Consider the following 23212-nt stretch of genomic DNA (forward strand, 5'->3'; position numbering starts at 1 on the left):
GAGTTCAAACTTGGCTTCAGATACTTATGAGCTATGTGACTTTGGATAAGTCATTTAGTCTCTGTCTCAGTTTTTTCATCTGTAAAATGGGGGTAATAATAGCAATTCCCCACGGTCTTGAGGATCAGATGACATAAGAATTATAAAATGCTTAGCACAGTATCTGGCACATTGTGGGTGCTATACAAATGTTAGCTATTATTATTGTTAATCTTAAAGCACACTGTAAATTAGAATCTTTTATTATAATAATACTGACCTCAGAATGTTGTTGTGAGCAGAGGGCTTTGTAAAAATCTTAGAAATGTCAGCTGTTATTATTTTGATTATTTTTATATATATTTGGTTAATTTCATATAAGTTTAGTTATCTCCATGTTGTAACCCTAAAATTCCAATCCAGGATGCAACACAAGGACACTGAAACAGTCCAAGCATTTTCACTTTTTTGGGGGGCCCAACTCTTGTGTAGTTGAGGTGCATGTTCCTCAATCCTAACCACTTGTCAGCAGGCTTTTGAGTCATTAACTACAGGTTTTTCCTGGTAGAGGCATTCCATCTGCTTTCTTAGTAGAGATTTTCATAGGAGATCAAATATCTAGTGTTTTGGTCGTGATATCATAAGAAATAAGGAAGTAGTGGGTAAAAGAAAAGATCCTAGAGGAGCAGTGACAGTGAATCATAGGGATGAGAGGTGTTGATGCTGCAGTCAACAAACTTAAGGGTTGTATATCATATGCTTTTCTATAACAGTCATATAATTTTTATTCTATAATTTACAGTGATATCAATATACGTAAGAGGTTATTTGGTCCTAACATACATAACTATCTTAACAGCATTAATATAACTTAAACTTGATGCTATTCTGCCTAATTTATTCATAGTTATTGATACCCATCATCACAATGAACTGAATAAATGCTGATTGATTTGAGTAAGGGGTACCAAAATAAATGTCACAATATAGACCTTTCTGTTTTGTTTTTGTAAAAGTTGCCCACCTTTCATAATTTTTGGCTTATTTTTTTATAGTGTCTTATTTGAGAATTCTTGATACTCAGTCTCTGAATTACTTTAAAATCATCACCTTCATTATGGGTTTCTTCATTGGTCAGTTTCATTTGTTTTTAAGTAGGTGTGTCAAATAATGTCAAAATAGGATTGTCCCAATATTGTTGACAACAAGAATGGATTGCTATTACCTTTCATTTTGTACATCTTTGTTGTCTCTGTACCTTCTCAGCACTGAATGTTCTTGGGATAATATTGGGATAATTCATTGAATCTGAGCTATATACTTTGTGTAATTATTTTCTCAAATGTTGACTCTTATGTTGGCTTTTGAAGTTGATCTGTCATTTTCTATGTTTTTGCAAATGAGTTTTTTACTCTAAACTATTGTTGCTGTTGGCTGCCACCATTTCTTTTCCTAACAAGGAGGTAAAAGAGATTGTTGGCTAGGGAAATTTTTAGACTTTCAATTTTTTATTGTGGTGAATATTTGCATTTGTTAAACTCTAGCTAGTAGAGTTCTCATAGTGGTCTACTTATTATTCCTCATGAGCAGTACAAGGCAAGGTGATTGAATGTCATATGAAATGCTTTGAGCCTGATGAAGCCAAGTTTCTTCATTTGCCTCTCCACAGAGAACCTGAACCACTTTTCCATTTACTCACCTTCTTTGTTTGATTTCACTTAGGGCACTAATATTGCATATGGTTCAGTTTTATCAGCTATTACCTATCAACTTTTTGGGTATTGGACAGAAGTCACAAGAGTTAACCATGCTATGTGTGTGATCTTAAAACTCTGTGATTCATAATGCCTCCTGCCCACATTTTAATAAGTTTCTTTCATGCTCTCTTTAATTATATTACAAAAATAATAATCAGAAAATATGGTAATAATTGTTAGCCATTTAATTGTATTGTTTAATGTTTTTATATAATCTTTCTTTTGTAATTTCAGTCCTACAAGATTATCAATTTTGCTCCCAGTCTACTTCAGATTATAGTCTCAGACCAAGTTGAATTCCCAGTACGTCAAGCAGGTGAGTTTTCTTCTTTTTTCTCTTACAAATCATTAAAATGCCTTTATGTAAGTGAAAATGAGCTAAAAATGGCATTTTAACTTCTTAGTTTCTCTTTTTTTCTAGGAAAATAAGAAGCAATTCTGAAATAGTCCTTAACAGCTCGCTTTTCTTTTCAGTGGAATATATGGAAAGATACCAGCTAGTACTCAAAATTTGGGGCAGAAAGATGTTGTTAGTGTGAGAAACATGTTACTAATGATTACATTTCCTGCTAACAATCCTATCTCCCCTTTTGAATTTTCTGTGGCTCTATACCTTTGCATTCTCTTCTCTAGCTATTCCATTTTATAACCCTTTACAGTCATATTCTCTACATCTTATGGCAAATTAAATTGAAGGCATGGAATAGAATGAGATGATTTTATATATGTGTAAATAGTATCCTATAATATTTACATATGTGTGCAATAAGTCCACATTCTGTGTATGTATGTGTGTATACACATGTACTTTGGCTTTGCAATATGGAATTGATTAAAGTCTTGTTCTTAACTATAAATATATAATACGTAACAAGTGTGAGTCATAAGTGGGTGATGAAAGGGCTGGAACCTAATCCTTTTCTGGCTCTATGACACTTGCCTCTAAGATTCCTGAGTCTTTATAAGTCCTTATAAGTGATAATGAAATGCAATTTAGTGCCTGTGAGAGTATTTGATTCATTTCCATAGAATTCAAAAAACAAGAATGGAGGTGTAGAAACCACTGATAATAGATAGAGTAGTTTATTCTAAGTTGGCTTTTAAAAAAGATCCCTAATGTTCAATGATACACATTTTAGCATTGTGCAAATAAATAGGGTTCTCAAAGCCCTTGTTTATTGTAAATCTTAAAGCTTTAATAAAATTAAGTTGTAGGGATGACAAATAGCAATTTTGCTTTTTTACTTGCTGTTCATTTTTTGCTCGCTATACAGGATCTTTGTAGTTATTTTTTTGTAGCTTGATTACAACTTTCTCAACAGAAGTTTTTTTACCTTTGTCACAGGATCTGAAATAACTTATAATTATGATTTATGTAGTGCTTGAATCTTTAAGAAAGCATTTTCCTCACAATTGTGAGGTAGGTAATGTAAGCACTATTCTTATTTTACAGATGAACAAATTGAGGCCCAGAGAAATTAATTGGCATATATAGGGTAATGGAACTAGTTGGTTTGGATCTTAAGAGTCTGAGCCCAGTGCTCTTTCCACTATGTCATATACCTTTATAACTGTTATAAACTTTTATATATTTGCTTTTAATTGCCACATGTAGATAAGTTGTAAATATGATGGCAGCACATTATTAAAAAATGTACAGAAGTACATTTGTATACCTAGGTAAACACATTATTTGTACTTTAACATGCTATGTGGCAGGAGTGGGGAATCTTTGGCCTCGAGGTTACATGTGGCCTTCTAGGTCCTTGGGTGCAGCCTTTTGACTGAAAGTTTGGATTCAGTCAAAGAGTGGCACTTGAGGACCTAGAGGGCCACATGTGGTCATGAGGCCACAGGTTCCCCACCCCTTGTATATGTTATTTCCAAAAAGGATAACTTGAAAATTATGGGGATTCAGTTTGTATGCAGCAATGCTGTGAAATACTAAGCAGAAATGCATGCTGTTATTTAGTTGTATCTAACCCTGTGACCCAGGTACCATAGCTCGTCGATATTGTCCATGGGATTTTCTTGGCAAGGATGCTGAAGTGGTTTGCCATTTCCTCCTTCAGTGGATTAAGTCAAACAGAAGCTAAGTAGCTAGACTGAGTCCAGATTTGAACTCAGGTCTTCCTCACTCTAGGCCCAGTATTTATCTATTGAGTCACTTGGCTGCCTCAAGACCTTTTAGGCCCTTGTGAGTTTATTTTTATTTAGATTGTAGTCATAACCAGGTTAGTTGAATGATTTCTCAAAACTGAAGAAATAGAGTAAAGAAGAGTAGTAATCAAGTTGCTAGCATGCTTATTAATGACAGCAAAGGAGGTAATGGAAAATTGCAACAGTAAAGCAACAGTAAAGAACACCTGAAAGCATAGAAATAAAGTATTACTGAGTGCCAGGGACAATTGTATATATCTAAACAATCTACTACATCAGGGTATAGTAATTGACATTTATAATAATTACACTGAGTTGTCAAGAAAAACGAGAAATTGTTAAGTTCAGTTTAATATATTCTGCTTAAGAAGCCAGAGAAATATGCAGTACATTTAAAAAATATTTCCATCCTAGCTTCCATGAAGTCCAATCCCAATGCCTTATCATGCCATCAAGGGGACTCTGAATTCTTGAAAGCTATGCAATGGGTGTAATGTAAGTTCTGGCAAGTTATAAATGTTGAAGTGACTTTGAGTTAAGGCTTGACAACAGACCGAGTCCAGTTTCTGAGGACTAGGTCAGTTAAGTATGAAGAGAACTCATCACTAGCATACTGGCCAGTTGATAGTGAATTTTTTGGCATGAAACAGAAAAATACAAAGCCCTTAGTCCTGTGACATCTTCCACTTTTGCATTGACATTAGCAGAGTTGCAGAAGACAATGCAAGATGATGCTAAAAATTAGTTTTTAGGCCATTTATAAACTGTAAAATGACTTTTGGTACTCCAAATGTGAGATCCTTGTCCAATGATCAAATGAGTGATCATAATGCTCAAGCAGCTGAATTATATTGTCCTTGATATTCTTGCTATAAATGAAACAAGAAGGGAGGAGAAAGTTTCTGTTAAATAGTATAATGGCTAACAGCAAGGCTGTTACTTTATAATACTTTAACATATTGTCCTTTAGAGAATTAAAGAAAGAAGTTGGATATACCCTAAAACAATAAGAAACATTATTTCAAGGGATATCTTTTCATTTTATATTGCAGAAACCTCCTCTCTGAAGCCCTCCTCTTCTTATTGGTTGATTTTTCCCTGGGATCATCATTTCAGGAAAGACCTTAGGCATGCTTTACTTCATTCTTCTCTTGACTTTCTCTGGAATCTTCCTTCTTTTCATGCCCCCATCTGGATAGGGCCTCCTTTCCCCCACTCCCCCATCTCACCCACCCCCCTCTGCTTTCCAGTACCTCTATGTTTATTGTTTTCTGCAGAGATCATCTTGTCTTCAGAACACGATCTTCTTGAGATAGCAATTGTCTTGCTTATTTTTTTAACCTCCTATTATTTTTTGTCTCTAGCACAATATCTGGCATATTAGAAGGATTTAATAAATCCTCTTTTCTTCCCTCCCTCTGTCCTTCAATCTCTCTCTGTCTCTCTCTCTTTTTCTCCCTCTGTCTGTCTTTATCTAATCTAACTGTTTTTCTCAGGTTCTCTCTTTGATACTTGATGACTTTCATTGTATGAAAAGGTAAGGGTGATGAGAAGTATATTAAGGAAAAAGGTATGAGAGACACCAAAGACTTACAAACTACACAGAAGTCTCAGTTTCCACTTTTATATCATAAATATTTTCTTGAAGAAAAGGATTGACAGGCACCTGACGTAAGAAGTACCACATAACGTATAACAAATAACATTTTATATTTTAACAAATAGGAAAAGTGGTATTATTGATAGAGAAGTTATCCCTGAATCAGCACACTTTGTACTTGTCAGGGAGAAGAGCTGAATTAGTAAAAATCAAAATAATAGTAAGAAAAAATGTGGAGTACAGTTGAAACCATTTAAACAAGTAAAAAGCAGTAAGAAATGATGAAATGGATAGATTCATGGACACCTAGGAGACTTGTATGAACTCATGTAGAATGACATCAGCAGAATCAGGAGAAAAATTTAAATTTTCTATTTTTCTTAGTTAGATTCACCTTCTCTCCTTTACACTTCCTTTCCCTTAATTAAGAAAGCAAAACAAAAATTAAACCTGTTCAAAAATGTATTATCAAGCAAAACAAATTCCTACACTGCCCTTATCCAAAAAATTTATGTCTTAATATGCATTCTGAATCCATCACTTGTATCTGGAGGTGGGTAGCCTGTTATATTATAAGTTATCTGGAGTTACGGTCTTTGTGATGACAAGTTGTCTGGAGTAGTGGATGGTCATTGTGATGACCTAAGTCTTTTAAGGTTGATTCCCCCCCAAATTTATCACTTTCTTTGTTTTTAGTTTTCAACAATGACTTCCAAAAGTTCCAAATTTTCTCCCCTCCCTCCCTCCTCCCTTCCCAAGATAGCATGTTATCTTATATGGGTTTTACACATACATTCCTATTTAACACATTTTCACATTAGTCATGTTGCATAGAAGAATTAAAATGAATGGAAGAAACCATGAGAAAAGCAAAACAAAACATAACAAAGGAGAAAAATAGTCTGCTTCATTCTGTGTTCTGACTCCATAGTTCTTTCTCTGGATGTGGATGGCATTTTGCATCATGAGTCTCAAGGTTAATTTTCTTTATGCTATTGCTACTTATTCAGTCATTTTAGTCATGTCAGACTCTTTGTCACCCCATTTGGGGTTTTTAAGCAAAGGTACAGGGAGTTTGCCATTTCTTTCTCCAGCTCTTATTATAGGTGAGGCAAAGAGGGTTAAATGACTTTCCCAGCATGACTATCCTAGTAAGTATATGAGGACAGATTTGAACTCAGGAAGATGGGTCTTTTTGTCTTCAGGTCCAGTGCTCTAACCTTTGTTCCCCTTAGTTGCCCCATGTAATGACTACGTAAGTATAAAGAAAAACACTATTTAGCAGTTACTACCTGGATAAAGATTCAGCAAAGGAGTCTGAGAAAAAAAATTCAGGGAGGAGGAGAGAGCAATATTGTGAAAACCTAGAGCGAAGAACATATAGAGATAAAGTAATTGACAGTGTAAAAGACTTCAGAGATTGGGAAAGGGCCATTAGATTTGGCAGTTTGAAAGATCATTAGTAATTTGAAAGAAAAGTTTTAATTAAATGATGAAGTCAGAAGCCAGACTTGAGAGAGTTAGGAAGAAAGTGAGAGTTAAGGGAAGCGAAGACACCAATTTTAAATGGCCATGGCAGTGAGTTTAGTCACTAAAGGGAAGAGAGATATAGGACTGATTAAGTGACTGGTTTTTAAAAATGGGGGAAATATATAGGCAGCAGGGAAACAATAGGCAGGCAGATTGAAGATAAGTGAGAGTGGTAGTGATAAGAGGGGCCAGTCTAATGAAGAAAATGTATTAGAATGAGACTACTTGTGCATGTAGAGGCATTTGCCTTACAAGGAGAAGAACCACCTCTTGGTGAAACTGACAAAGTTGAGTAGTGACAGAATGCATTGGAATTATGTGAGATGAAGAAAAGGGTTGAAGAAGAAACTCTTGGTGCATGGCCTCAATTTTTTCCCTGTGGAATATGAGGCAAAATTCTCAGTAAATAGGATTGGGGGAAGGTGAACTATGGGAAGTTCAAAGAGGGATGTAAAAGTTTGGAAAAACTGCTGTGGCCAGTGAGATAGTTTGTTATTGTTGTTTGTCCTTTGTTCTTAAAGAAGACCATGACATCAGAAAGATGATGCCATGGCTCGCAAGCGAATTGGATTTAAATGAGGGAGGTCTGTGCAAGGTCACTGGTCTCACTTTTTTCCCTGGAGCCATCTGGATCCGGGGAGATGGATCAGATATGGATCAGAATGACTGGAGATAGGCCCCCAGTGAGTGATAGTTTAGGGAGGGTATAAAGGGATTTTCTTGCTGTAGAGAGGGCCCATGTTACAATTCAATAGTATGAAAACAATAAATAAATAATCAGTAGTGGGAAATGGATCTAAGAAATGACATCAACACTGACAACAATAATTTTATACCATTTAATTTCTAGAAATCTATTTCTACAACAAGAAGACCAAAATAGGCCAGAAATTGCTTTTGTCATTGATCAAATGACTTCCCAGGTAGAGAGAGATAGTTGCCAAAGGCAATTTGTATGTAGAATATTAAGGCTGATGGGTAATTATGATTATTATCATATCAAAGAAGAGAGAAATAGTGGAGGGTAAAGTCAGTGTAATGAAAATTTGGCATGATATAACTACTTAAAATCATCCCAAGATTTAAAGTTGAAAATGAAAGGAAGATGACAAATAGAAGAAAGATGGAAAAGATATGTAAATATAACAGTATAAACTTTTCACCTTGAAGGACAGCGAAACCATTATACATAGACCCTAACTTCATGTACCATATGTTCTTATAAAAGACACAAATGGGAACAAAAATGGAAAAAACAGATTGCATCAAGTTTATATACAAGACATACAATTATGAAGATACTGAGGCATTTGCACAGTATTTAAAGGCTATTAATCAAAATCATGGGAAAAAAACTCTGACCTTATACCTAGAAAAAAAATTGAGAAAATAATAACAATTGCTGACTTGTATACCTACTTTCATACCAATACACAGTCTCCATGCAGTTTTTCACTTATTCATTAAGGACCTCCTATATGAGTAGTATCAATAGGAAATGAGAGTACTTTTTAAAACAATGCTCAGCAGTGGACTATGTCCTTAAAAATATACATGATATAAGATTCCATTGTGTTTATTGTTCACTGATTATGAAAAAAAGTATTTGAGTAGAGCAAAGCACCATGTTTTCAACAAACTCTTTTTCGAAGACTCTTTTTCTACAATCTGTCCTTGTCCATATGTAATGAGAATAATTCATGATTTCTTATAAGACATAATAATGAAAATAACATTATTGAACAATCACCCTATGGTCATAAACATCAGGTGAGGCAGAAAATAATAAGGCATATAATTGTTAAAGGTATTTTTGTGATAGGGAAACTAATGCAGAGTCCAAATTGATGAATGGTTTCTCCGTGGATGTTGAGATCTTCTGTGTGCTCTGATATGTAGATGACATTGTGCTGTTTTTATCAAGCCTTCCTAGAAGAGAACTACAGTGACCTGAAAGTTTGATTTGAATAATTAAAAAAACAAGGCCAAACAGATGAGGAATGTCTTTTGCTTAAATTCATGTCCAAAGACATGAATTGGATAGACAAACTATAAAGCTTGTCCATCAGTGTGCATATTTGGGACAGACAGTACATGTACGTAAATTGACTCTGGAATTGAGTTGAGAAAGGAGAGTAGACTGATTGCTTTCAGTAAATGCAGAGCTCCTTTAATCATTTCAAGCTTTGTATGAAAGCAAAGCTTACCTTTTTTTTTAATTTTAAAAAATATTTTAAAAATAGTGTTTCCCCTAATTATATGTAAAGACAATTTTTAGCATTCACTTTTATAAGAGTTTGAGTCCCAAATTTTTATCCCTCCCTCCCTCTCCTCCCCTCTTCTTACAGTGGTAAGCAGTTTGATATAGCTTATATATTGGCAGTCATGTAAAACATTTCCATATTACTCACAGTAGTGAAAGAAGAAACAGACCTAAAGGGAAAAAAACATGAAAAAAATAAAGAAAGTGAGAACAGTATGTTTCTCTCCACATTCTGAGCCCATTAGTTCTTTATCTGGATGTACATAGCATTTTCCATCATGAGTCCTTTGTAGTTGTCTTTGATCATTCTCTTGGTGAGAAGAGCTAAGTCTATCACAGGTGATTATCACACAATGTTGCTGATGTTGTGTGCAATGTCTTCCTGGTTTTGCTCATTTCACTTTGCATCAGTTTGTACAAGTCTTTCCAGGTTTTTCTGAAATCTACCTGCTTATTATTTCTTATTGCACAATAGTATTCCTTTACATACATATAACAGCTTGTTCAGCCATTCCCCAGTTGATGGGTATCTCCTCAGTTTCCAATATTTAACCACCACAAAAAAGGCTGCTATAAATATTTTTGTGCACGTGGGTCCTTTTCCCTTTTTAATGATCTCTTTAGGATACAGACCAAGTAGTGGTATTGCTGGGTCAAAGAGTATGCACAATTTGATTGTACTTTGGACATAGTTCCAAATTGTTCTCCAGAGTGATTGGATCATTTCACAACTCTCCCAACATTGAATTAATGTTCCAATTTTCCCATATCCTCTCCAACATTTATCATTTTCCTTTTTTTGTCATATTAGCCAATCTGATAGGTGTGAGGTGGTATCTCAGAGTTGTTTTAATTTGCATTTCTCTAATCAAAAGTAATTTAGAGTACTTCTTCATATGCCTGTAGATAACTTTGATTTCTTCAAATGAAAACTACCTGTTCATATCCTTCAGTTATGTATCAGTTTTGGAATGGCTCTGTCTTCTTATAAATTTGACTCAGTTCTCCCGATATTTGAGAAATGAGGCCTTTATCAGATAGGCTTGCTGTAAAAATTGTTTCCCAGCTTTCTGCTTTCCTTCTTCTGGTCTTGGTTGCACTGGTGTTGTTTGTGCAAAAAGTTTTTAATTTAATGTAATCAAAATTATCTGTTTTATATTTTGTAATGCTCTCTGTCTCTTGTTTGGTCATGAGGTAGGCTATTCTTTGCTCTTCTAATTTCTTTAATGATATCACCCTTTATGTCTAAATCATGTATCCATTTTGACCGTATCTTGGTATATGGTGTGGATATTGGTCTATGCCTGGTTTGTGCCCTGCTGTTTTTCAGTTTTCCCGGCAGTTTTTATCAAATAGTGAGTTCTTGTCCCAGATGCTGGGGTTTTGGGGCTTATGAAATACAAGGTTACTGTTGTTATTTACTACTGTGTCTTATGTAAAGGCTTATCTTTTTAATATCAACATTCTGCTGGCATTGCTGTGTGTCAGTGAGACATGGAATACAATAGTCACTGAAGATATTTTGCTTAACTAACACCTATATGGTATCTTTCCTGGTCCTTCCCCACTCCAGCTGCTAATGCCTTTCCCTCAAAAATTTACTTCACATTTATTTTCTGTTTACTTATTTATGTACATATTGTATCCTCTGATAGACTGTAAGCTCCTTAAAGGGTCAGAACAGTTTAATTTTTATCTTTGTATCATCATTGCCTATTAGTAGTGGGTATGAATAAGATGCAACATATTACCAGTGAAGGATACGATTAGAAAGAGGACAGCCTGGTCATATGGTGAGGTTGTTAGATGACCGTTTAATAGCCACAGTGTTTCCTTAGTATTTTCAGGATATTAGGAGAAAGCCAGGAAGCCCTTGAGTTTATTCAAAGGGACCTTCATGGTGAATTTATGTGGAGACATGGATATGAGTTGCACATGGTGGTGTAGATAGATTGCTATGTTGTTTGAGAGAATTCTGAAATTGATAAGATTTATTTACTTGAGGTATCATGAAAATTTACTTATGTAGAACAGTTCTACCTCATTCCTGAGTGATTCCTGGCATGTTAATATTAATTTATTTTGTAACTCACTAGTGTATCTTGGTAAAAGTTTAAAGAAATATGAACATTTGGACAGAATGAAATTATGAGATGATTGGTGTATTTTTAAATACTTATGGTGGCAATTCCATTATTTTTACAATAGCTTTGTCTCTCATAATGTTATATTGAGTTCATTTTTGGATGGGATCTGTAATTTTACAGGTGTAGGGAACTTTTGTTAAGGAAACTCCTCACAATATGAATTAATAGCTCTTTGAGAAAGTGCTAACCATAGCTTTTAGAAAGTTGCCTTGTCCACTGAAAGTGTTAATGACTTTCCCAAAGTTATATAACCATTATGTGTAAGAGATAAGTTTTGAAAAATTATTTGCTAGAGATTTATTTAATCATTTATTAGTCAGTGTTATTTGTGTTTCTCTTGTATAAAGCAGATATGGTATCATTAGTACATTTTGTACTGTTTAATTTCATGGCTAAACTGTGGGTTTATATTGTGATGGTCTTAAATAGTGATGGTCTTGCTATGCATATCTGTATTCCAATAAAACACATGAATTATCTTATAAACTGATATGTTTTAAATGTCTTTTAATATTTACTTATTAAACTCTTTAAAGACTAAGATGAGTTCACAGTCTACCTAAGGAATACTAGACTTCTGATGTGACAATATTATTAAGCCTGTTACATTCCTTTTTAAAAAATACACCTTTTTAAAAAATATACTTTAAGACCTTTCTATTAAGCATTGAACTGAATGACTATAGAAGATTTGAAAGGTATAAATAAATGCTTTAATTTTTGCAAGGTATTTCTGTCAAATTTTTTGAAATGTATGAAAGTTGATACTTGTTTGATCTGTGAAGGATTTGTTAAGTTGGAGTTGCAATAATAAAAAATTTACTATTCCAAAGAGTTATTTAAATAATGTAAAGAGAAGTGACCTACATAGCTATCTTAAAAAATGAAAATTCAGTTTTTGGTTCATTTCCATTTCATTATTGTTTTTTATGAGCAGTGTGACTCTTGTGATAGAGATTTATTTTGCCAGTTTTGATTTAGACCACCTTATGTTCGGTCTAAGGCACTCATTTGATATTACTGGATTTTTTTGTCATTGAAAATCTTAGTCTTGATTGACAAGATGCTTTTAACTAAAATGTACTTTAACTGCTACAAGAAAAGTCTTCAATTTTTATACATTTTCCTATCTGTTGATTGCTTGCTTAGAACTACATTCCCTGCTATCTTCACTGTGCTTCATGTTCAGCACATAATGGCGTAGCCTTTCACACTTTGTAAAGTTGAATTAAATCCATCCCTTTCCATGGTGCTATGTTAGGATTTTTTCTGTAACTCAGCTGCCATTTACCTGAAGAACATGGTGACGCAGTACTGGCCAGATCGAGAACCCCCTCCTGGAGAAGCAATATTTCCGTTCAACATTCATGAAAATGATCGCCAGCAGATCCGAGATAACATTGTGGAAGGAATAATTCGTTCTCCAGATTTAGTGAGGTACATTATACTTTCTATATTTTTATATATATATATATATATATATATATATATATATATATATATATATATATATATACATCAATAAAAGACATAAAATATTTGGTTTTTCTAAGGGGGAAAATCCAGTTATAAAGATTATGATTTTTGGTTTTCAAAAGAAACAATACAGTGAATAAGGACTCATTCTTTTTCATTAATTGCTTTCTTTCAGGTAATCTTCTGTCTTTTGTTTATTTTAACTCTATCTTTTTTTTCCTCATTAAGAGAATTAAGGCAAAAGGCCTTCTTGATTAAATAAAATCATGGAAACTCCAAATATGTAAATAATGTATTTTGCTTTAGTTGATCTCACTTAACTTTGTACCATTCATTTTTTACCTTATTTTATTCTTTGATCTTCTCCATTATAGGGAAATTTATTCCTAGGGCACTCAATCTGTTATTTAACTCATAGGTATATATGTGTATTTTTTTATGTGTTGTATGTATTCTTCATTTCTTATCTGAGCTCAATTTCCATTCCTTTGTAAGGACAGCTCAGTAATATGTAAGACTAGGTTTCTCTTGGAGAAGTGAGAATATCAAGGGAGTTAGGGATAATTAATAATAGCCAATAAACATTTATTAAATGCCTACTATGTGCCAGGTACTGTGCTAAGTGCTGGGGAAACAAATTACAAAAAAGAAAAGAAAATGCTTGTACTCTAAGAGGGGAAGATATACAAAAGAAAGCTTAAAAATGAGAAGGGGAGGAAGGACCAGTCTTGAGGACATGATGCATTCCAAAAGGAGTGCAGCTGGGTGGGAAATGATATATTTGAGGGAATGTCTGTCATTTTTTCTCTCCTTAAATGGAGCAATTTGTATTTCTGCCCTCTAATCAGAGGGCAGAGGATACCGATGAGTCTGATTGGATCTTACAGGGTGATAAGAATTTATTACTGAGTGGGATAGGTTTATTGAAGACTTCTCAGATTGTAATTCTTCTCCCAGGGGTGAGGTAAGACTGAGAGACTCAAGGTTACTATATTTTTAGAACAGAATAATTCCATATAAGGATATAAAACTGTGTAGTACCTTAGGGTCTCAATGATTGGATAAAGTTTACCTAATTCTTCAATGTCTTCATTTCAAAAGGGATTGGTTAGATTTCGTGTCTAGAATGTAAGATCATATTCTCAGCTAATGAGAATAATGGTCAGTGGGGGGGAGGGACTTGCGTTAGGGTCTATATAAATCACTGCCTTTTCTTTGTCTTCGGCTTTCCTACTCCTACAGGTTAGCCCCGCTTCTCGAGAATCGAATAAATCTCTTTTCTATCATCACTTTGAGAGGCCTCTGAGTAATTGATTTATGTAGGGACCTGAGCCATCCCACACATTACCTAGAGTAGAGTGGAGAAACCAAAGAAATTTGAGATAGCATAGTACTATAGAAAAACTATTGCAAACTCTCTAAAACTAAGATTTTACCTTAATCCTGAGTAGTACTTCTAGATACAAAGCATTATCTTCTGTTGTAAATGAAGTATAATCAGAGAAAAGAAACAAAGGAAAAAATAAGAATAGAAAAGCGAAGGGAAAGGAGAGAAAGACTATAAATTAGGTAGTGGGATACTGCTACCTTTAGTGCCATAAATTATTTGCTCTTATTATAGCAGAGTTTAACTCTTTTATTCTGACATTTCCCAGTATTAAGCTATGGTTTCATACATCTCATATGCCCAACCTTCAACATAGTGAGAAGTAAAAGAGGAAAATGATATGACTTTAGTGTGTATAGAAATATATTCTTTTGGTAGAGAACTTTGCTTAGCCTAAGATAAGAAGTACTAGGGAGTGGCAGGTAATAGTAATAGTAAAAAAAAGAAATCTGAACATAAAACATTAAATGTAACTGATTTGATGAGATAGGATGAGAATAGGGGAGTGGATACTATAATGTTGGTTGAGGTGTGCTTTTGCCACTTAGTAACAGTTTAGATCTCTTTTGTACCACTGATCTGGTACCCCCTCATACTTTCCGATTTTTGTTATTGTTTAGTTATTTCAGTTATGTCATGACTGCATTTGTGGAGTGGTTTGTCATTTTCTTCTCCAGCTCATTTTATAGATAAGGAAACTGAGACAAACAGGGTTAAGTAACTTGCTCAGGATCACACAGCGAGTAAGTGTCCGAGGCCAGATTTAAACTCAAGAAGATGAGTCTTCTTGACTCCAGGCCTGGTACTCTTTCCAGTGTGCCACCTAGCTGCCAAACTCATTCCCAGAATACCATAATACTTTCAGATGGAAGGGATCTTAACATATACCTATTTCAACCTCTTAACTTTCCAGATGAGGAAACTGAAACCCAAAAAGGTTAAATAACCTGCACAAGGCCATATAAGTAAAAGGTAATGACTTGAGATTCAAATCTAGTTCTCCAACTCTAAATCCAGTGATTTTTCCTAATAATGCCATATTCCCCTTTCAAGGCAGCTAAGTGGTGTAATGTGGATAAAATTCTAGAGTTGGAGTTAGAAAGACCTGAACTTGAATTGTACCTCTGATATTTACTAGCTTTGTGGCCCTAGGCAAGTCATTAAACCTCTTAGCCTTAGTTTCCCTGTGTGTAAAATGGGAATAATAATAGCATCTACCTCATAGATAAATGAGATATATAAAGCACTTTGCAAACCTTACAAGTATGGTATAAAATGCTAGTTATTATTAATTATGAAAAATATTGTAGAAGAATTCCCAGAGTTGGTGACACTAGGGGGTATTGAATGGATCCTAATCAAGCTACTAGTTACTTTCTGCCATTATTTTATATAAGTATTTCTTCTTTTCAAAGGTAAGCATGTAAGTATATATTTGATCAATACTGATTACTTGTAGAGGAGAATTTTTTTTCATTATGCCTTTCATATTACACCTAACATTTTTTTACCGTAAGAAAATTATTATTGATCTGTCCATTTTGACTTTAAGCACCTCCTCACCTATTTATGAGTGGGGTTCCTATCATTTCTCTTACTCGTAGACCTTTTAAGACTTGCCTGAAGAACCTTTTTTTCTTATCCTCCTCATCTTCTTTAGGAATTGCCAAAATACTTATTATTTATATTTTAGCCAGAAATTTTTTTTGTAACTTTTTTACTAGAGCTTCGCAGGGTGCAACACAATAGGGCATTCCTTGTGTGCATTACCTAAGTAGGACAGGTCTATAGTTTCTGGGTGATAAGAAATCCTAACATATGTTAATTTTTATTACTTGAACTACTTCTTAGACTTCCCTTACCCTAGATTTATTTCGAGCAAAATTCATTGTCGGAGTTTTCTCAGATCTTGCTAATCCTACCTTATTATTACACTTAGGTACACAAATAGGGGAAAAATGACCTGCCATTGCTTCGGTGGTATTTTGTTATTGCTTCATATAGTATCTGATGTTATTTGTTAGAATTTTAATGCATTAATGCATTGTCAAATAAATTTATAGGTCAGGGAGATAGTATAAAATGTTTTTTCTTTGGAAATTGCTTCCTATATGTGCTGCTTATTTTTAGGAAGTTATGTTGTTGAGGCTATCTTAAAGTATATTCCTGTTTTCACTCCAGATTTACCCTTATAGAAAAAGAGTTATGTGGGAACTTGAATGCTGTCTTTTTGTAAAACAGTAGACATCTATGAAATATAACAAATATAATTAAATTTGTGGTGGTGTATTTTTTAAGGTTGTTTTTGTTATTTTGCCTCCTAGGGTCCAGTTAACAATGTGTCTCCGTGCCATCATTAAGCATGATTTTCCTGGTCACTGGACTGCGGTGGTAGACAAGATAGGCTATTACTTACAATCTCAAAGCAGTGGAAGCTGGCTTGGCAGCTTATTATGTCTATATCAGCTTGTGAAGACATATGAGTAAGTGGAGATTTCTCAGTAGAAGATTATAGGGGTATGTTCAATAGATGTTTAAAGAATATTGAATAAGGGTGAATAGAAAGTTGAGTTTTATCATTTGTCTCTAGATATGTTCATTCCTTTATGCAATTGAATCTTTGAATTTTTTTAGATGCAAAATAAATTGAAAAAGATACATTTTCTATCTAGTCAGGGTGGATACCCTTTTTCCTTAAGGCTTTTTTGTAAGAATAGAGAAGAGATAGAGATTAGACTTGTAATTTCATTAATTTAGGGAACTTCTGGTTGAGTAAATTCTGAGAGAATGTCTAGCCACTAAGGCACTTCCTCAGGGTCACACTGCCTTATGTGTCATAGTTGGTTCTTGAATGTAAGTCTTCATGGCCTTGAGGCTAGCTTTCTAACTACAGTGCCACAGTGCCTCCCAAAGCTTTTTATAGGACATTTAGAATCATGTCAACAGAACAAGTGAGGAGATGAGTGAGAAAATAGCAGATTTTTCCACCCTACCTCCTTTATTTTTCCCTTAAATTAAAACCTAGTTCTGAAAATTGTGAGAGCATTTTTCAGATTTGAAGTCTATAAGTTTGTAAATAAAAGATGCAAGGTAGTATAAAACAGTGAAAAAAGGATGGGATTTGAGATTGGAGGATCTAGGTTTAAATTCTGGCTCTGCCTCTACCAAGGTCACTACCTTTGTGACCTTTAGTGGATCACTTAATATCTCTGACCTTCATTTATCTTATTTATCAAATGTGGAGATTGGAATTGATAACCTCAGGTCCCTTACAGCTCTATGAGATGATGATAATGATGGTTATCTTCTATATTTAAATGAAAACAAGATGAGTTGGATTTACACAGTAATTATTAGAAAGTAGATTATTCTTGAGACCATTGAAATATATGATTTGTACAATTTAAATGTCTTTATTTCATGAAAACTACCTTTTTCTGGGTTTTTATTATATTATAATGGACTTTAGGTAAGATGAAAAAATACTTTTCTGTCATTTAAGGGTACTTAATGGCTCTTTAAAAGTTGGAAAGGCAGAGGGACTTAAAGCTAGGAAGTTGTACCTCTTATACGTTCTAGCTTTACGACTGAGCCAGTCACCTATCTTCACAGTGCTCTAGGCATTTCTCTAAGATCTCTCAGAAGGTCTTGACCTGCATTGATAAGAGTTTCCTCACCTAGCAGTTTCCTATGCCACTGAAATTACAGATCCAATCGCATTCTTAGCCTTATCCTTTTAAAGGCTTCTATAGATAAATTACAAAATAATGTCCTCTAGATATTTTTTAATTTTTTAAATTAAAATTTTTCTTTTTATATTTTAAACTTAACAGACATCAAAAAACATGTACAGTTCCTTGAGGTAAAGGATAAATATCTTGTATAAAAGATGTAGTTATACCTAGGAATAGGGAGAACATATCTCAAAGTTCTTTCAAAATCATGTTGGAGAACGTAAGCCAAGATTTTGGATAATAATATTATAACTGAATAGCTAACATTTATGTAACGCTTACTGTGTGCTAAGCACTGTGTTGTATGCATTACAATTATCTCATGTGATCTTTGAAACTGCCTGAGAGTGTTATTGTCTCCATTTTACAGATGAGGAAACTGAGATAAACAGATTAAGTGACTTGCCCAGGGTCCCACAGCTCCTAAATGTCTAAAGCTGGGTTTGAACTCAGGTCTCCCTAATTCCAGTTCTGGCAGTCTATCTACTGATTGTTTTCAACAGTGTTCCACTTAAAATATTTTAGCTTTCAACAACAATAACAACTATAACAATAGTTAGTATTTATATATGGTGCTTTAAGATTTGCAGAGCACTTTACAAATATCTTATTTTATCCTCACAGTGATCCTGTGACAGAGGTGCTATTTATCCCCATTTTTATAGATGAGAAAATTGAGGCAGACAGATGGGAAGTGATTTGCTGAGAGTTGCAGAGTCTGAAGCAGGATTTGAACCTACGTCATTCTTGACTCTAGATCTAGTTGTCTATTTGCTGAATCACCCAGCCCTTCAAGAATCAAGGAGAGAAGAGAATAAAGCTTTTGAATATCAGCTGAATTTTTTATCTTTACAAAAAAGGAAAGGTTGTAATGAATGATTAATGTTGATATTAGAAAATATTTCAAGATGTTGGGGCATTATTTTTCTCTTTTCTTCCATTTATTTAAAAAAATCATCATATTTATATTGGAATCTGTTTAAAATTTCTGGTATTTTTTCATTTCTTTCCTTTTTGTATTCATATAGATACAAGAAATCAGAGGAAAGAGAACCTCTTATAGCAGCAATGCAAGTATTTTTACCTCGAATTCAGCAGCAAATTATCCAGCTTCTTCCTGATCCATCCCATTACTCTGTACTACTTCAGAAGCAGATTCTGAAAATTTTTTATGCACTTGTTCAGGTAGGGCTCTAAGTCAGAGGACAATTAAATTCTAGTGTTTATTGAGCACCTTGACTTTCTTTTGATTATTAAGCCCTAATGTTTACAGATCACTCTTAGGCTTTGGGAAAAATACAAAATTTAGATATCAGGGCTTCATCTTATGAAACTTGTAGTCTAGTAGGGAATAGAATACACTGATAAATCTATGTGATTTATAGAGGATTCCTACACAATAGAAGTAAAGAGGTAATAAGAGATCACATAGTGGAATTCAAGTCACTTGGCTCAGGCATACTACATGCATGGATATACATTTTTTTTTGCAAATAGTGTTTTTTTTTTCCAATTACATATATGGTTTTCAACATTCATTTTTTAAAAGATGTTCCAGATTTTTCTCCCTCTCACCTCCCCAAGATGACAAACAATCCGATATAGGCTATACGTGTATAATCATGATAAGCATGTTTCCAAATTAGTCATGTTGTGAAAGAAGAAACAAAGCAAAAGGGAAAAGCTGCACACAAAAAAACCCCAGTGAAAATAGTATGTTTCAGTGTGCATTTAGATACCATAGTTCTTTTTCTGGATGTGGATAGCATTTTCCATCATGAGTCTTTTTAAATTGTCTTGGACCATTGTATTGCTGAGAAGAACTAAGTCTGTCACAGTTGATCATTACACAATGATACTTTCACTGTGTGCATGTGTTCTGGTTCTACTTAGTTTACTCAGTCTCGGTTTGTGTAAGTCTTTCCAGGTTTTTCTGAAATCTGCTGGCTCCTCATTTCTTGTAGCACAGTAGTATTCCATTGCATTCATATATGACAACTTGTTCAGTCATTCCCCAATTGATGGATATTCCCTCAATTTCCAGTTCTTTGCCACCACAAAAATATTTTTGTTCCTATAGGTTCTTTTACCTTTTTCATGATCTTTTTGGGATATGGAACCAGTAGTAGTATCAACTCAAAGGGTATGCAGTTTTATAGCCCTTTGGGTATAGTTCCAAATTGCTCTCTAGAATGATTGGATCATTTCACAACTCCACCAAGTAATGAATTAATGTCCCAATTTTCCCATATCTTCCCAACGTTTATGATTTTCCTTTTCTGTCATGTTAACTAGTTGGATAACTTTGAGGTGGTACCGGAGTTATTTTAATTTGCATTTCTCTAATCATTAGTGATTTAGAGCATTTTTTCATATGACTATATAACTTTAATTTCTTCTGAAAACTGCCTCTTCATATCCTTTGACCATTTATCAATTGGGGAATGACTTGTATTGTTGTAAATTTAACTCAGTTCTCTGTATATTTGAGAAATGAGGCTGTTACGAGAAACACTTGGTGTAAAAATTGCTTCTTGATTTTCTGCTTTCCTTTTAATCTTGTTGTATTGGTTTTGTTTCTACAAAAGCTTTTTAATTTAATGTAATCAAAATTATCTATTTTGTATTTCATAATATTCTCTATCTCTTTTTGGAAACTATTTCTTGCTCTCCTAATTTACTTATGGTATCAGCATTTATGTCTAAATCTTGTACCCATTTTGACCTTATCTTAGTGTACAATGTGAGATGTTGGTCTATGCAGCGGTTCCCAAACTTATTTGACCTACCACCCCCTTTTCAAAAAAAAAAAAAAATTACTCAGAGTTAGATTAGGTTAACCCTTAATTTTATTCAAAACCCCTCAGTTGCACCTAAAACTGTTGTCTTCCTTCCTCCCCCTCATCATCCCAGCACCCCCCAGAGGGTGGTATTGCTCACTCTGGAAACTTCTGGTCTATCCCTAATTTCTGCCATCCTTTTTTCCTGTTTTCCCGGAAGTTTTTATCCAATAGTAAGTTCTTATCAGAGAAGCCAGTCTTTGTCGAACAGTATATTTTTAATTGAGCAGTATATTACTATAGTCATTTACTACTTTGTCTTGTGTTCCTAATCTATTCCAGTGATCCACCACTCTATTTCTTGGTCAATACCAAATAGTTTTGATGATTGCTGCTTTATAATACAGTTTTAGGTGTGGCGTGGGTAAGCCACCTTCCTTTGTATTTTTTTTATTAATTTCCTTGATTTTTCTTGATCTTTTGTTCTTCCAGATGAATTTTGTTATTATTTTTTCTAGTTCTATAAAATAATTTTTGGTAGTTTGATTAGTATTCTACTGAATAACTAAATTAGATAGAATTATCATTTTTATTATATTAACTTGTCCTACCCATGAGCAATTGATATTTTTCCAGTTGTTTAGATCTGACTTTATTTTCATGAAAAGGGTTTTGTAATTGTGTCATGTAGTTTCTGGGTTTGTCTTGTCAGGTAGACTCCCAAATATACTGTCAGGAGTTATTTTAAGTGGAATTTTTCTTTCTACCCCTTGATGCTGGACTTTATTGGTCATATGTAGAAATGTTGATGATTTATGTGGGTTTATTTTATAGCTTGCAATTTAGTTGCTATTTCAAGTAGGTTTTTAGTTACTTCTCTAGAACTAAGGCTCATATCATCAGTAAAGAGCAAGTTTTGTTTCCTCATTGCCTATTCTAATTCTTTCAGTATCTTTTTCTTCCCTTATTGCTAATGATAACATTTCTTATACAATATTGAATACTAGTGGTGATAGTGAGCATACTTCTTTCACCCTTCATTTTTTTGTGTGTGTAAGTCCTTTTCCTTTCTAGTTTATCCTCATAACATATAATATATGCTGATGGTTTTAGACAAACACTGCTTATCATCTTAAAAAAAACTCCCATTTATTCCTGTGCTCTCTAGTCTTTTTGATAGGAATGGTTGCTATGTTTTGTCAACCCCTTTTCCTCCATCTATTGAAGTAATCATAGGATTTCTGTTGGTTTGTTACTGATGTGGTCAGTTATGCTGATGATTTTCCTAATATTAAGCCAGCCCTGCATTCCTACTATAAATCTCACCTGGTTATAGTATATTATTGTGGTGATAAATTGCTGTAATCTCTGCTAATATTTTATTCAAAAATTTTGCATCAGTATTCATTAGGGAAATCAGTCAATAATTTTCATTCTTTGTTTTAACTCTTTCTGCTTTATGTGTCAGTACTATATTTCTGTCATAGAAGGAATTTTGTAGGACTCCTTTTTCACTTATTTTTTCCAAATAGTTTATGTAGTATTGGAATTAATTGTTCTTTAAATGTTTGGTAGATTTATCTTGTACATCCATCTGGCCCTAGATATTTTTTCTTAGGGAGTTTATTGATGCCTTGTTCAATTTTTCTTCTGTTAATCTGGGCACTTGATATTTTTGTGACTATTCATCCATTTCACTTAGAGTGTCAAATTTCTTGGCATATAGTTGAACAACATAGCTCTTAATAATTGCTTTAATTTTGTCTTCATTGGTGATAAATTCATCCTTTTCTATTTTGATACTGGTAATTTGATTTTTTTTCTTTTTTAAAAAATCAAATTATTCCAAGGTTTATCTTTTGTTATTTTTTTTTCTGTAAAAGCAGCTCTTAATTTTATTTACTAGTTTACTAGTTTTCTTTTGATTTTATTAATGTCCTTTGATTTTCAGAATTTCAAATTTGATGTTTATTTGGGGATTTTAAATTTGTTGTTTTTCTAGGTTTTTTTTGGTTATGTACTCAATCACTTGATCTGCTCTTTCTCTGTTTTATTGATATAAGCATTTAGTGATATAAAATTTCCCCTAAATACTGCTTTGGCTGCATTGCATAAATTTTGGTACTTTGTCTCAATATTGTCATTCTCTTTGAAATTATTAATTGTTAGGGTTCTGGGAAGATGGTGGAGTAGGTCAGAAAATTCCAAGCTCTTCAGATTTCCTCAACAAAATAGTGCCTCAGGGTGAATGTAGAGAGGCAAAAATATAGAAGACTTGTGGCATAACAGTGGGCCTCCTGGGACAATCCGAGAAGATTCAAAGAAAGATCTAGGACAGAGATTCAGCCTTAGTAAAGTATAAACACCTCCAGGCTAGTTCTGCTGAAACACCAAGAGAT

General features: G+C 33.8%; 1 protein-coding gene across 4 annotated transcripts in view; it reads left to right on the forward strand.

Moving 5' to 3' along the window:
* Positions 1-23212, forward strand: part of IPO8 (importin 8) — a 179114-nt gene that overhangs the window by 38982 nt on the left and 116920 nt on the right. For 3 of the 4 annotated variants that reach the window (XR_011977119.1, XM_072654411.1, XM_072654412.1), the window contains exons 2-5: positions 1971-2052; positions 12717-12873; positions 16624-16782; positions 19062-19218. Coding sequence is in view for 3 of the 4 variants with exons in the window: in XM_072654411.1 (XP_072510512.1) it covers positions 1971-2052; positions 12717-12873; positions 16624-16782; positions 19062-19218 (555 nt within the window). In the remaining variant the exon portion in view is untranslated. Of the gene's footprint in view, positions 1-1970; positions 2053-12697; positions 12874-16623; positions 16783-19061; positions 19219-23212 lie in introns of all 4 variants that reach the window. The other variant, XM_072654413.1, reaches the window with a different exon arrangement.

Source organism: Notamacropus eugenii, chromosome 3 (genome assembly GCF_028372415.1).
Source record: "Notamacropus eugenii isolate mMacEug1 chromosome 3, mMacEug1.pri_v2, whole genome shotgun sequence".
In the NCBI taxonomy this organism is placed as follows: Eukaryota; Metazoa; Chordata; class Mammalia; order Diprotodontia; family Macropodidae; genus Notamacropus; species Notamacropus eugenii.